We start from the raw sequence: 15,306 nt of genomic DNA on the forward strand, positions 1-15,306 counted from the left end.
TTACCTTGAGCCTAAGTAGGAGTTGCAGTCCCTTTTCTGCTTTTGCTGTTAATAAGGCTGTTGCTTTGTATGCACCACCTAGAAACAGCTTAGATTTACTAAATACAGTAAATGAGAGTCATGTTTGCCTTCAGCTGTGTGGAAGCTGAAAGGAAAATGAAAAGAAGAGGTGCCAGCTAGGTCCCATCAGGACTGGTAAAGCTGGAGCTATAGTTTCCTAAGTGCTACATTAGCTGCAGTTTATTTTCTTGGGCTCCCACAAAAGCTCTAAGATAAACATTAGAGTCACTTCTGTAAAGGGACTCATAAATTACAAAGTCACTGAACCAGTTTCAGTGACTCAGATGTGCAGTGTGGTTTTATTTTCCAGCTCTGAGCAAAGACCTGTGGTACTGACATCTAAATCCAGATTCACCTTCTCTGTTTCTGTGCTGGACCTGGACCTGAAGCCCTATGAAAGCATCCCCCACCAGTACAAACTCGATGGTGAAATAGTCAACTATTACCTGAAAAATATACAGGCCAAAGAGGACCCAGTTATGTCCAACCTCTTCAAGGAGAATGAAGACTGCACATTAGTTCTCCATAAAGTGTAACCGTTCCCTTAAGGTTATTTTTATTCAAACACATGAGAAAGTGAAAGATATTGGAATACAGTTATGGTGATTTTATTTTTCTTTTCTGTTGTGTTCAGTGCATTTTTCAGCTGTGAATGTTTTTGCTTTATGAAATGATTTCTAATGGGTAATGCCTTCTCAGAGACCTGGGATAGCACTAAGCCACATGTTTGCTAGATAACCTTAATGAATGTATTTAATGTGACAGAACAGGTAATGTGCCATACCTTGGAACTAGAGGACAGATCAAATTGATTTGAAAAGTCTACTTCCTTAGAATTGAAAGAGCACAGAATTAAAGGTTTCTTGAAGTATTGCACTAACATAGAAAGCCTAATTACTAACAAGAGAATTACCTTGGACCCTGTGCTTTGAGTCTCCCTTATCCCTACTAAAGGAGGGAATGCTCTGGCACAACCTATACAACACTTTAGCATTAATCCACTGGAAATGCAACCATGCAGTGGCTGCTCTGTGGAACTGCCCTGGCACTGCAGAACATTCAAGTACTAATGCATGGACTAGGAACACCAGGCTGCCTCCAGAAGTTGTGTGATCACCTTGTATCTACCTAAAGCTTCTGAAAATGTGCAAAGTGCAAAGGGTTAAGGTAAGCAACCTTGAGTTTTACATGATAGTTGGGCTTTACTCACCTGCCATACTGGTTTTTATTGTCTCTATACATTATATGCTGCTATTGGAGGTGAAACCACAGCTTGCTCTTGCCTAATTTAAATTGAGCTATAAGAAGAATATGTTCTGAGTTTCACAGGTCATTTCAGGTCTTTCAGATTGTGTCAAACATTGGCACTGTTACACTGATGCCCCACACACTGCGTAGCATGAGCAGCTGCTTTCAGGCTCTTTTGCTGACATGACACAGGAAAAAGGTGACAGAACCCCCTTTTCTTCCCTGCAGCTGCAGTGGGTCAGTCTTGTGCCAGGGTGAGCTTGTGTCAGTGCTGCAGATGAGCAGTGCTTTGTGCAGCTGAAGGCTGGGGAGGTGCTGCAGCAAAGCCATCCCTGGGGAAGATCCTGAGCTGGAACTGAAGGGTATGTCCAAACCTGAGGGTGCAATGAGAAAAGCTGCAGCTCTGTTTCCCTCAAGGATCACAGCCCCCAAATGGTGCAGAGATACTGCTCCAGCCCCAGTGAACAGCTCTTACCTGGATACAGCCTGTGCCTACAGGCTTAGTAATGATGTTCAGGGTCCTAAAAACAGATTTATATTGGGACCTCAGTGTAACCTTTGAATTGTTCCACTGTACCTGAAATTCAAAAATAGGTCCCCCTGGACTTTGGCACAACTCAAGCAAGAAATATGAACACAGAGCCACCACTGTCCCTGTGCCAGAGACCTGAGCTGGCAGTGCTGGCAGCCAGTGCCAGGAGCCCTTCTGGGGCAGGGCCTGAGATGTGAGACTACAACAGTGCAATGAGCTGGCAGCAGGAATAACCAATTCTTCCCAAAGAAAACCTGGAGGAGGAGAGCTCCTTATAAATCCAGAAAGCCTCCAGCTATTAGAAAGAGGAGGAAGGAAGGACCCTGCACAGCTGGGAAGTTTCCAGGGTTTTATGCTGTAACTTTACACTCATTTCATATGCAAACAGCAGTGTCTGTGCTGATCAAACAGTTTCATTTTCAGGCGAGAAGGAGGGAGCTAAAGATGAACTGAAGGTTACACAAAACTGGCTCAACCAGTTCCATGTCAGTGGAGAAGTAGGAAGGAATTGTGCCTGAGTACTGGATTCCAAACTTGAAATGAGCCTGCCTTATCTAACAAGATTGAGCTGCCATTCATCAAAACCCCATCTCTGGTGTTGCTCAGTCAGGCAGAAACCAGGCTCTGGTCTGTCAGTTTCTCCTAACCTACCAGAGCAGTGGGGCACCATTTCAGTGATCAAATAATGGATTATTACATTTATGGAATTAGAAACACACTGTTGCTTTAGTTCAGACTTCACCTCTTTCCCCATTGCTGCATGGAGTGGGTGGTTGTGCTCCAGCAGCTCTGGCCTCGGAAAGGAGGGCCCAGAGCTGCTGGGTTTGGGCTCTTGGTTCCAGGAACTGTTACTCCCCACCTGAGAAGTACCTGACTCCCAGTCACATCAGTCTGGTTGGGGTGCAGTGCTAGTGCAGAACAGGAACTCCTGGAAACACTGAGAGCTCCCAGCTGGGCTCATGGCACATCTGATGGAAGTGAAAGGAGAAGCAAGACATTTGTCTGATCTGTTTTATTTCTTCAGGGCTGAATGTGTGAAAGGTGATGCTTTGGTAAAGTGTTGTCAGGATTTCCTGCTGGAAGTCAGAAATGCAAAGGAAGGGCTGCAGTGGGCAGGAGGTGACTGGCTCACCTGCTCACCTGTTCCCAGGGGTGTCCTGGGCCTCTCTGGGTTAGATTAGCGCTGTCTCAGCACACATTGTGGAACAAAGTTACTTCATACAGTTACCTTCGGGTTTTTTAGCATTGTATGTCTTTGAAATCTTCAAACTGTCTTCTTCCACCCTAATTTAATGAGAAAGCTGTTTAACTCTTTGTTCTAGGAGTCTCTTACTGTTCTTTTGTCATTTTAAAATCACTGTACTTTTACAGAGCTGTGAAATGAATTGGATTTTTATGGACTTGATTTTGACAGTGCATGATCTTTTAACAATTTCCAGGTATCTAGAAAATGTTAAGAAGATAAACCACTCTGGTACATTAATGATTCAGAAAGATAAATTTATAATGAAATCACTCTGTACATGTAACTATTTTATTTGGCATTTTTGTATTTAAATGGCTGTATTTATTTTCATGTCATGACAATTTATATATAACGTGCCATAATTGTACAGATAGCATGTTTTATGAGTATGGTTTCTAAATGGAAAATAACTTAATGTTTATATTCAATAAAATTACAGACTGTGTAACACAATATCTTAATTAAAACTACTTTTGAAATTGCTACCTGGTGTAAGTAATGCTGGCATTCATTTTCCTGAGCCCAGCACTTTGATCAGGTTCTCGATGGCTGCCTCGATGCCGAAGAGCCGGAGCGCGCTGCGGAAGCTGCCAGGGATGCTCTCCACACTCCTCATCCTCTGCTCCAGGACTGCAGGACAAACACAGCAGTGCAGGTTATTGGCCCTGAGTGGAGCAGGGGTAGCAGCAGGTGGGTAAAGCAGGGTGCCTGCAGGCAAACAGGGCTTGTGAGCCCCTGGAGATTGCACAGGAGGTGAAGTGTCAGCTGCTGCTGGCTTGGGGTGGGTTTGTGTGGCAGGGCTCTGGGAGCAGGAGTTTCATGGCCAAAACCAGAGCCTGGCAGTTCAGGAACAGTCCCTGAAGTGATTGAGATTACCTTGCTCTGGTACTTTGGGCAGCAGGTCCAGGACAGGTGTAGTGGTCCCTTCTTCATCAAGTTGGATCTTCCAGACGATCACCAATTCAAACCTGTACCAGGTACAGCAAAGGCCGTTCAGGTTAACCAGGTGCTGGCTTTGAGGTTCCTTCAAAGCCAAAAGTGCAGCAGTCACAAGGTTCAACCTCGTGCTCTGCAACAAAATTCACCTCATGTAATGCAACAAACCATCTCTGGATTTGGGAAGCAGGAGCACATCAATCCAATGCCAAGGAAAGGCTCTGGCTCCATCCAGATTTGCACAGTGCAGTAAAAGTGAGAGGAAAGCAAAGGGGTGAGAGCACGGATTGTCCCCTGGCTCTACCCCTCATCTAATATCTACACTCAGGATCAGGTGCTGAGAACAGGAAACTTGTTTCAGAAGTCTTGGCATAAATGGTGATGTGCTGGTTTGGAATATGGGCTGCCCTGCTATTCATGGCCTTTTTGGACTAATGGCAGGTCCAAGGCCTACACTGCCTTCCTGCACTTCTTTTAATTTAAAAAAAATAAAGCTGAACAACATTGTTACTTCTTCAGGAATAGTGTTGGTGGTTGTGCAAGGCCAGTCACATTCCCAGCTTTCCCAGTGGGATGGGATCACTGCACCATCCCAAGGGAACAGTGAGGCAGGAGCTGAGTCCAGAACACCACCCACAGCAGAGGTGCTGCTCTACAGCTCCCTTTGTTCCCTCCAACCCTCACCTCCCTTACTGGAGGAAAGGCTTTCCTAATCCAACGCTGCTTTGCACAGTGAGTCACTGAGAGGAGCAAGGTCCCTTTCTCAGTGGTGTTCAGCCCATCATGACTCTAAGAGTTTGCTTCCAATGTGATTTGTCAGCCTTTTGCCACTTCATTTTTACAAATCCTTTGGGAATTTGTGCACAGCTTGTTCTGGGATTTTGCAAACAAATTTCTATGCCAGTCTGTTTTCTACCAAGCCACTGAAATGACTTTTATATTCCTGTGTTTCATGACTGTGGGTGAGAGGGAATGAGGGTAATGGGATTGGCACCTGGTACCAGAGGAGAAACTGTAAAATAAAGCAAGTTCTACCTATGGGGGATAGTTTAGAAACAATTAATTCCTGCACCCCCAAATTAAAGCATTTAGTTTTAAAGAGCAAGTTTGGCTGAATGAAGCAGCATCATCCATTAGGGTTTGTTTGCTAGTTCTACACACAAACATAATAAAGGGAGCTGTGCCTTATTTCCATGTAAATAAAAGCATGTTAAAGCAAGGTGTAACAGGAGAAGGGAATGGTCTGATCCTGTCACAAAATAGTTGCTTTTCATGGCCCCTACAGATTTCCTGACACTGAGAGTTACACCATTTAACTGTAAGGATTTTTTTTCCCCTGCTGAAAATCCCAAATGTACTGGAACATCTCTCATGGGGAGGACAAACAAATCCCATGTGCCTGGTAGGTAATAATCCCTTCATCTAACTGATTTCCTTCTAAAACAATGGGAAAGTAGAGCCACAGCTGCTTTGCTTCCATGGCACAGTAAATGCCCTTTTCTTTCTGCTCTTTAATGGCAAGGAACTGGGCTTTGCTGGGTGGGACTGGGATCCCTGCACCTCCTGCCACAGAAGGAGCCCAGAACTACAGCAACAGATTGCTGCCCAGCCTGTGCAATCCCACACCTGTGTAATTACAGAAATGCATTTATTGGCTTACCCAGAAACTTTGGGGTTCCTTAGAATTATGAAATCTCCCAGCAGTCCTTCTGGAAGGGACACAATGTCAGGATACTTGGCCTGTGAACAAGAAGGTTCATAAAAATCACAGCAGATACGGTGGTTCCTACCCAGCCACAGTGGATTGCACTAAGGTAAGAGAAGCAATAGTCATTCTCTGAAATTCTGACCTGTTGGCTTCTTTTTAAAAAAGATCCTTACATAAAACCCAGGAAATCTTGAAAGAAATTTTTTATTTTAACTATTTGTTAATTGGATTTAATAACACCTTATAATACATCACCATGTCACCCCCCTGCCTCTGTGAGTGATGACAGGTCACTGGTACACTCTGGTTTGAGATGGGCACCAAGCTCCACACAAGGCTTTGAAAGAGTAATTAAGCCAGTGAAATACCAATATAACCAATGTTAGCAACAAATGGGACAACAGCAACATGATCAAACATGAAAATACTGGCTCCAATTAAAAGTCCATGTTTCTGAGATTTATTTTCAGTTACTACAATGTGCAAAGGTTGAGGGTTGCTCCATTACTTTGTTAGTCCATCTGATGTGCTCCCTGTGTCTCGTGAAAGCCTCAGAAGTTTAGAGCTCTTTTAAAAGCACTCCCAGCTCTGTATGGATGCTGCAGGTGCCAGGCTGAATGAGGTACCCAGAGAATGAGGGCATGCACAGGCACCCAGCACCAAGGAACAGCATCCTGCAGGGACTGCTGCTGGAAAAGGAAACAGAATGGAGCCACAGACTCCAGGGCTGTGCTGCTTGTCCTGCCTCGTGTGCTGGACACAAAGCTGTGTTCCAAACCTTGCAGTTTATAAAGTGTGAAAAGTCTCCCAGCCTGAATCATTCCACAGAGCTCCCAGTACAAGCAGCAGGTCTTATGGAAAAGGAGCAGGAGAGCTCAGCTTTAAGCAGCACTGGAGAAAATGAGTTGGGTTTTATGGGATTACGCCTCATCTGGCAGAGCAAAATTGCTACCAGATGTGACCTTGCTCTGGTTTAGGAATTTCTGACAAATTGAAGGGGGGCTGTGCAGGATGCCAAATGACATACAGCACATGGAATTTGCTCATTTTAATTTCTACCCAGTATCCAGTATTTACTGTGAGGATAACAACCACGATCTGTCCTGGGAACACAGACACTGAAGGGAGGACACTGAGCAGGGCAGTTCCACTGTTGGAAGTGTGGCTGATCAAAGGTCACTCATCCAGCAGAGCAGGGATCCTATTCCAGCTTTACTCCCTGTGGAATTATGGCCCTTTGATAACAAACCAAGTTCTCCTCAATAACCCATGCCTGATTTCCATCATGAGCCTCTCCTTGCCTGGTGTCAGGGGCCTGGGAGGATCCAGGGATCCTTTAGCTCCAAGCTGTAGATACTGGAAATGCAGGAGTAGCTTCTATCTGGAACTCAGCTCATGCATCCCTCATTTACAAGGGATCCTGAGTATCCCATAGCTAAACACCGAATCACACTTCATCCACCCACACCCAGACATTGGCAATCACCGGAGAAAACAGATCAGAGGAACCAGATAAGAGTTACAATGGCCAAAACAAAATGAAATGCTCCCAGGGCTGTCTCAGGAGTTCCTGTGCAGCTGACACAAAGCTTGGGGGGAAAAACTTATGTTCTATGGAAGCCAGAGGCAACTTAAGGAAAGGCCAATGAATGACTTTCTGTGGCAGAGCTTCCCTGTTCCTGGGAGAGGGAGCTCCAGTGAATTCTGCACACAGCAAGGGCCCTTCTGTGCCTTCCCCCAGTGCCGGGGTTCTGGCAACCAACCTGAATCCTGTGTGAAATTCACAGGATTTGGGATAAAATCCAGCTTTCAGTGGGAAAGGTCATATTTTAGCTATCCACAAAACACACAAAAAGCCAAACCACAAATACCTACATCCCTGTTTGCTATAACCCAAGCCCTGGCAGTGGCTGAGGCAGCCCCGGCCCAGATCCGTGCGAGGATCCCAGCTGCCATTCCCACCTTCCACCGACACCCATGGGGGCAGGAAGCAAAGCTACCACACCCAGCATCCAGCAGCAACCTTAAACACTGACAGTTCCAGGAATGAACTCTGGGAAATGCAGTCACGCAATCTGCCTCCAATTGCACACAGAAAATACTGAACACAGGCTCTGAATCCCACAGTTAAACACGGGGGAATCTGGCAGGTGACTGATCACCCAGGCACAGGGTGAGCATGGGCAGATCCCCAATTCCAGACACTCTGTGGGTACCACATTACCACCTCATCTTCTCTGCTGAGCAACTTTCCAAGTTTTCCTTGAGGAAAAGAAAAGCTGAGCAATAAAACCAGAATGAGCTGAGCCACTGAAAGGTCTCTGGGGGAAGTCAGGGACTCCTGAGGGATCTCGTAAACCAGGCCCAAGGCCAGGGAAAGAGATCCCATCAAGGATGTGACAGCAGATGGGAAGGATCAGCCTCAACTGCATCAAGCAAAACCTGACTTTCATCAAGAAATATCTTTCCTCAGATGACTTTTAAATGTCAGCTTATGATCAAAACCAAAAGTCCAAGCTATTATTACTCCTAGACGGAAATTGCTTTTCCAGCTCCTTCAGGAGTCCAAGCAGGGAATCTTATGGGAACTTTTGTCTCAAACAGGAACAGTCTCAAACCACAAAGGGACCGTGGTGATGGAATGCACAGCTTTGCCCTGCTCCCATGACAGATTTTACACACACACGGAGCCATCCTGGGGAATACACTTGTAGCAGCTATTGCTCAACAAAATACATTATTCTGCAGCTGCACTGCAATTTATTGCACACAAAATCTCTGCTAAGGAAAATGTTATAAATGTGTTCAGCTTAAAAGCTGTAGCTACAAATACAAAGCAAAATTGGCAAGAGAGATGCCAGATAAAAGCAGATAAATTTGCTTCTGTCCCACTTAGGAAGAAAACACACGACTGCTCCCAGCTGGAACAACAACTCCCTTTTACTGCTAATTCTGATCTTGCTGTTCTGGAAGAAGGATGTATATAAAGGGTTATGGTACCACGAGCTCCTCTACAGACAGCAGCAATTTCTAAACCTGCCCAGGAGGCTCTGTCTGGGCTCTGATTTGGGTGATTTCTCTGTATGGTTTGCTCAACTAAGGCCACGATATCACCCACTGAAATCACACAGGGCTGGGAGCACCAAGACTTCAAATCCCAACACAGTCATAACATCAGGAATTTTTAAAATAGATTTCACTAAAGCAATAAAGGCACATTTAAAACGTGGAAGTTTCTCACTTTGTGCAACTGAAGGAACTGTAACCAAGAACCTTTCAACTAAATTACACCCCACAAAAACACTGTATTTTCCGAATGGATTTATGAAGACTCACCACTCGTAATTAAGTCTCAGAATAAATACAGCTCCCATCTTCCCATCTTGAGGGAAAGTTCCTCAAGCAAACCAGTCCTGCTGGTGATCCCTGTGATGCCGATCACCCAAACCTCCGGCGCCGGCGGAACCAAGGACGAGAAGAGCACAAGGTCAGAGTGGTTTTGTCCCCGTGGCAGTCCCAGCCCACCCCCCATGCTCAGCCAGGCTCAGTCCTCTGCTTTTAAAACTAAAAGCACAAGTGACACGACCAGCATGCAAGTCTCACTTTTTAGAAGAGGAAAGGAGAATTTTGGGAGCAGGTTTGAGGGCCTATAAAGTCTGACAATGGCAGGTAGTGACAGGAGAGCAGGGAATTGCTTCCCACTGCCAGAGGGCAGGGATAGATGGGGCATTGGGAAGGAATCATTCCCTGTGAGGGTGGGGAGCCCCTGGCATAGGGTGCCCAGAGCAGCTGTGGCCCCTGGATCCCTGGAAGTGTCCAAGGCCAGGCTGGATGGGGCTTGGAGCAACCTGGGACAGTGGGATGAGAGGGTCTTTAAAGGTCCCTTCCACCCCAGGCACCCTGGGATTCTATAAATAACAGTCTGAATGTCACCCTGGGCAGGGCAAATCTTTGCAAACACTGACCAGAATCTCTCCCAAGCTCAGGACACGCCTGGTTCCCTCCTGCAGCACAGGCACAGCTGGTTGGTCACTTGGATAAAAAGTGCTCTGCACCCCCCTGGTTTCAGACCTGCCCAGATGTGTGACTTGAGTCCTTGATCCCTTTGCCAAGATTCAATCTTGCAGGTGCCTGCTGTAGATCAGCCCTGCACACATACCTGGAACCACTGACCAGCCCAAATCCAGGGCCTGTGCTCATTGTCAGTGAAATCCCTCTGCTTTGTTCTTTCCTTTTCTCTTCCCTTGATTACAGCTTCTCTTTTTTGGCCCCTGCTCTATTTCCATTGCCACTTATTTTCCTCCTTCCATATTTCCATAACATTATTATTTTTCGTGCTAGACTCCCCATGAGTTTATGTGATTCAGTTTGTCACTATGCTCACAATGTGACCAATAATTTTCCATAATTTTGTATTTTTCCTAATTGGATCTAGGCTGTAGGTCTACAGAAGAGCCAACCCAGCATAACCAAGGCCTGAGTACACAAAATTCTGTGTCTCATTTCCTTTCAATATCACTTTGTCATATGGCAACCATGTGTTTATCTGCAACTTAATTACAGCAGACTGGGAATAAATTAAAATACATACTAGAGGTTTATTTTTGTGAGGAAAATAGAATTAAATGAACATGAAACCTCAGGAAGAACAGGAAGGGGTAGATAATAAACAGGGAACACAGAGGCTGCAGATGCTTTTTTTTCAATTTTTTTTTTTCTTGCTGGGCAAGAGACAAACCTTCTCTCCAGTATTTCTCTTTAAAATTGTCGAGGTAAAAGATCTCCATTAGTTTATGAACATTTTAAGCCCTACATTTTTCCAGCTTAAAATTCTTGGGTTTTTCTGGCATTTTATTTAAATTTTAAAAGACACTGTCTTAACACTGAGCTGGCAGTGGAGGCAGGTCCTGGCCCAGCTCCAAGCCCAGGGCACAGGAACTCACTGGGATGTTGAGGGAGAGACTGACACTGCCCCATGCCATTTATTTTGGGGGAAATACCCAGAAAACCAGCAGAGCTCAGCAGTTCTGTTCTTCCTCCACAACTTTACTGACATATCAGTTTTCACTCTGTTGTATTTTGAGTCCCCTGCCCTCCCTCTGCAGCTAGGTATAATTAAATGTTTCTTGATGATAAACTGCATGAACAGCACCGTGTGGAAGTAGCAGAGATGTCCAATTTAGCAAGGGATGATGAGCAGCCAAGGACAATACAGAGATGAAAAATTATGGAAGGAAAAAAGATGTCATATTGCAGAGCAGCATGAAGCACCAACAACTCATGAAGAAAGAATTGTGAGCCAAATTTTCAATAATCTGAAGGAAGTAGACTGCAGGAAAGGCATTTTTAGGAGAAAAATTAAGCCAAGCTTGTGTTTTCTTCCATTACAACAGAAGCAAGATACCTCATAGATCTTTATTTTTTTTCTGTATAAAAGTTGCAGCAAGATGCTCTCCAAGCCTTTCTGAAGTTTCAATAAAAGGATCCAGAATTGCACAAAGCAACTTGGATTTGAAATACCACACAAAAGTTGATTATCAAATGTGGCCCAAATTGCTTTTGTAGTTTACATTATCAAGCTCACCCAGACAGCACAATTTAAACATCATCTAAATAAAAGCATCTGAGAATTTAGTTAATGACTTGGCTCTAACACTGTGTTAGTTTTTTCCCAAGTAGGCAGATTAATTTAAAAAATAAACCACAGGACACAATGAAGAACATCTAGTTCATCTAAATTAGCTCAAGGTTAGACATTAACCTTTTTAAAAGTGTGATTAAAGAAAGTTTTTAGACAAGGTACTCAGTTTATGTTCATCATTTACTGCAGTGGTTTTTTAATCTTTCTTGAAGGTCTGAAGAGTTATTTGCTTCTATGTGGGCAAATTTATCTTACCTGGTAAGGAGGGATACATCCACAGACCCACCTGGAAGGTCCAAAATGCCACTGTCATTTCTCACCAGGAGCTCTAAATTGATGGAGAGGTCAGTCTATCACTTAGAGCAAATTGTCCCACAGCAGAGTGGGTTTGGCCAGAATCTGCCTGTGCTGTCCTGCTGGTGCCTAAGGAGCAGCTCTGCCCTGCCCTTCACTGCACACAGGAGGAACCTGGGCTGCCACAAAACAGCCCCAACACCTCCTGTGGGACTGGCACTCCAATAAAGCTGTGCTCCAGTTTTAGCTCCACCTGGATTTCCTATCAGTGAGGAACAGCAGAGATCTTCCTGAACAATAATCACCCACCAGCCTCCAGAAAAATCAGATTTTTCCTTTAACATACACACACCTATGTCCATGTGCATCCTCCTCTCACAAATACCTCTGCAGTATTTCTGTTATTATTCCTGAGCTTTAAAAAGGTTTAACACCTGCATTAGGTAAAAAGTGAAGCTTTACCTATAGGCCTTTATTTCCTATAAAACATATACTGCAGACACACTGAAATAATCCCACAAGACATCCATCCTCTTTTAATGGCTCTACAAAGCATTATATTTCGGACAGACTCCACAGAAATTTGCCACCCAGTAGCTTTCATTTGTCTGGTTATTTACAATTCTCAGCTGCTTATGTGAAAATAAATATTAACATGCAGTGCTGAAGTGCCTGTTGCTATCAACAAGAGCAGGAACGGGTCCAGCTGAAATCCCTTGGAAGTTTTGAACCCGCTGAATTCTTTTCCTGTCATACCCAAACACAGTCCTTCAGATCTGGCTGACAACAACACGACATTTCAGATTTCCAAACACATTCTTAGCACAAACAAGAGGGACACAGGAAATATTCTTGAGAAGACACAAACATCTGCAAGAAGAGATTCACCAATTTATAATTATTGTATGTGTGAGAGTGTAAAGTTGTCAATCCACTGCTAAATAACAGGCTTGCAAAGTTGGTCAACTATCCTCAAACTTTGATCTACTTAACGACTTCCACAAGAAAGCTGCAAAACCTCCCCAAAAATACAAAACAGAAGCAAAAATAAGGAATACTGAAAACCTGTAGCACTCTACGTGTGCAAACTTTGTTATACTTTTGACCAAATCTCTCACAACAAATTAGATTTTGACTCAAATAGCTGTGTACTGGTGAGTAGAAAAGAATTTAGGGCAGCAAGGAGAATTCTTTAGTGTATCCAGGAGGAGAAACCACAGGCAGCTGCCAGGCAAAAACAACTCCTTATGCTCCACCTTATTTGGTTTATAAAGGCCAAAGCTGCACTGCCCAGGAATGCTGTGTGATGCAAGGGAATAAATATTTGTTTCATTGCTTAGGTACTGCAACAACACAAAGAGCACTCACTGACAATGCCAATGCATTCATTCACTCTCAATGCAAACTTCAGGCATTTCATAATTTGAATTTCAATTGCTGGCCTTGCAGAATCATTTCAAAACTGTTGGTAACAATATGTTTTGTTCTGGTAGAAGCCCAGTTGAAAGGAAAGTAGTTAATATTAAAACTTTCTCCTTTTCCTTCTTCAGTTTCCCAAGCAATCAGTTCAGTTCTCCTGTGTTTTTAAGCTCGAAGGAAGTAAAGTGATTCAAGCATTCCTGTGTGCAAATGTGGTGAATGTTTAAAGTAAAAGCAGGAGATTGGTCCTAAAAGTTGTGGAATAATGCCTGCTGCAGCCTGGATCCTGGAGCACCAACCTTTCCCAGCCTTTCACACAGAAAGATCTGAGGAAGGAGCCCTCAACCCTCTTGAGTAAAAATTGTTCAAGAAAAAGGAAATTAAAGCAACAGACAGAAGGAGATTTGCATTCCCAGAATTTAAACATGGAGTTACCCCCAGCTCATGTAAAAAACAAGGCTGTAACACTCAGTCTCCATTCCCAAAGCCAGGCTGAGTCCCACAGCAGGAACTATAAGGGATATCCAGACAATCCCATGGAAAACTCCAGGAGAAAGGCAAGCACCACAACATTTAAAATGGAGTTCTGGATGACTTCAATATTCCTTTTTTCCACTGTAGAAAGAATTCCACCTCTGGATGACTCTTCCCAAACACATTGAGCTCTAACATCTGAGGCCTCCAGCATATTCTTCACCTTTGGCTTTTCCTACTTCCCCCCTCCCTGTTTTGGACTCAGCTCCTGCATTAGCATTTCTTGCAGCTGCCCCTGCCAGTGCAGAAGTAGCACTGTCTAGACTATGCTCATTTTTGTGCCTCCTAAAACCTCTTAATATAATTCCAATTGTAACTGTACAGCTCCTAGACCTCCAAAATCACATTTCTGATCTCTAGTATATCCCTATGAATTCAGAATTATTGTCTAACTGTTCAATCCTTATTAACTCCCAGGATCTTTCCTGCTAATTCCCATGAGACAAAAACACCATAACATTCAGTTCCCCAAGTACTCCCTGGGAATGGACCTTATAAAACAAAATCAGTTTATTCTACCTTGGACAATTCACGTTGTGTAATAGAAGCAAAGGCCATGAAATACAGAAAAAAATAGCAAATAAATCATAGAAAAGTACAATATCCAGGGCTGGGACTCACAGGGATCATTGACATCAAAGCCTGTGCAAGCATTTCCACAGGGATGGTCCAAGAGGGAAGCTGGGATTGTCTAGCACATGGGATGTGTTGGTACAACAGGAATTACAAGGGAACCCATCTCTGTCCCCAGCCCCAAACTTCTCATCCTGTATCATGAAAACAGAACCCAGTGTTTCAGAAATAACTCTATTTGTTCTCCAGCTATTTGATAATTCTTTCAGCTCCCAAAGGAAAGGGAGCACACAGCATTTAATGTGAAGAACAGAGAGAAATCATAATAAAAATGATTGGCAAAGTCTGTCTGATCCTGGGAAAAAACCAAACCACACCAATGTTCTCCTTCAACAAGGCATGTTTATAAACCCTACACAGACATCCAGAAAAACATAACCTGCTCAAAAGTCTTTTTTTGTTTGTTTTTAACATTTCCCTCCTGGAAGATGACACAGGGGGAACTGTGCTGGAGTGTCAGGAGATACACAACTCCTGTTTGTTTGGAGTGGCCAAAGTTTGGCCACAAACACCCATCAGACCATAAAGCAAACATAATTAATCACTTAATGGGTGTTTTTGACTCGCAGTCAGTTCTGAATTTTGTGCACTCTGGAATTATAAATCTCCAGAAAGGTGATAATCAAAAATACTGATATGGTATTAACAGTTAAATTAAAAAATTAGATATCTGTACACACACACACACATTTATCCTGCCATTCTGCCCTTTCAGACTCTCACTGCAGAACTGCTGTACAAATCATTTCTGTCATTGTCCACTAATTCACCCAAACAAACCATTTGATGCTACTGTTTGTAATGGGAAAAACATGAATCAACAGGCAAAGACAAATAATTTTTAAATCTAAGAGGAAACCAGAAGCAAACTTTGTTGTTGTCCTCAAAGTGTCTTCTTGTCCCAGCTGCCAACAAATCCTTCATTTTGACTAAAATGCTTCAAAATATTTGTGTCCTCAGCTTACATCTCCTTCCTGAGACAGTGTCTCAGTGGACAGGCATCCTGTTACTAATTCCTGCTTAAATTTAAAACCAAGGGGAAAACATCTGAGGCC

General features: G+C 43.7%; 2 protein-coding genes across 3 annotated transcripts in view; one reads left to right on the top strand and one right to left on the bottom strand.

Moving 5' to 3' along the window:
* IPPK (inositol-pentakisphosphate 2-kinase) overlaps positions 1 to 3,571 on the top strand; it is a 29,866-nt gene extending 26,295 nt beyond the window's left edge. The window contains exon 13 of the mRNA XM_018914952.3: positions 371 to 3,571. Within this exon, the coding sequence (XP_018770497.3) occupies positions 371 to 596 (226 nt within the window). The 3' untranslated portion in view covers positions 597 to 3,571. The remainder of the gene's footprint in view (positions 1 to 370) is intronic.
* CENPP (centromere protein P) overlaps positions 3,361 to 15,306 on the bottom strand; it is a 112,732-nt gene continuing 100,786 nt past the window's right edge. For both annotated transcript variants that reach the window (XM_018914958.3, XM_018914957.3), the window contains exons 7-9: positions 5,683 to 5,762; positions 3,963 to 4,054; positions 3,361 to 3,716 (exon numbers count right to left, since the gene is read on the bottom strand). In XM_018914958.3, coding sequence (XP_018770503.1) covers positions 3,595 to 3,716; positions 3,963 to 4,054; positions 5,683 to 5,762 — 294 coding nt within the window. In that variant the 3' untranslated portion in view covers positions 3,361 to 3,594. The remainder of the gene's footprint in view (positions 3,717 to 3,962; positions 4,055 to 5,682; positions 5,763 to 15,306) is intronic.

Source organism: Serinus canaria, chromosome 12, assembly GCF_022539315.1.
Source record: "Serinus canaria isolate serCan28SL12 chromosome 12, serCan2020, whole genome shotgun sequence".
In the NCBI taxonomy this organism is placed as follows: Eukaryota; Metazoa; Chordata; class Aves; order Passeriformes; family Fringillidae; genus Serinus; species Serinus canaria.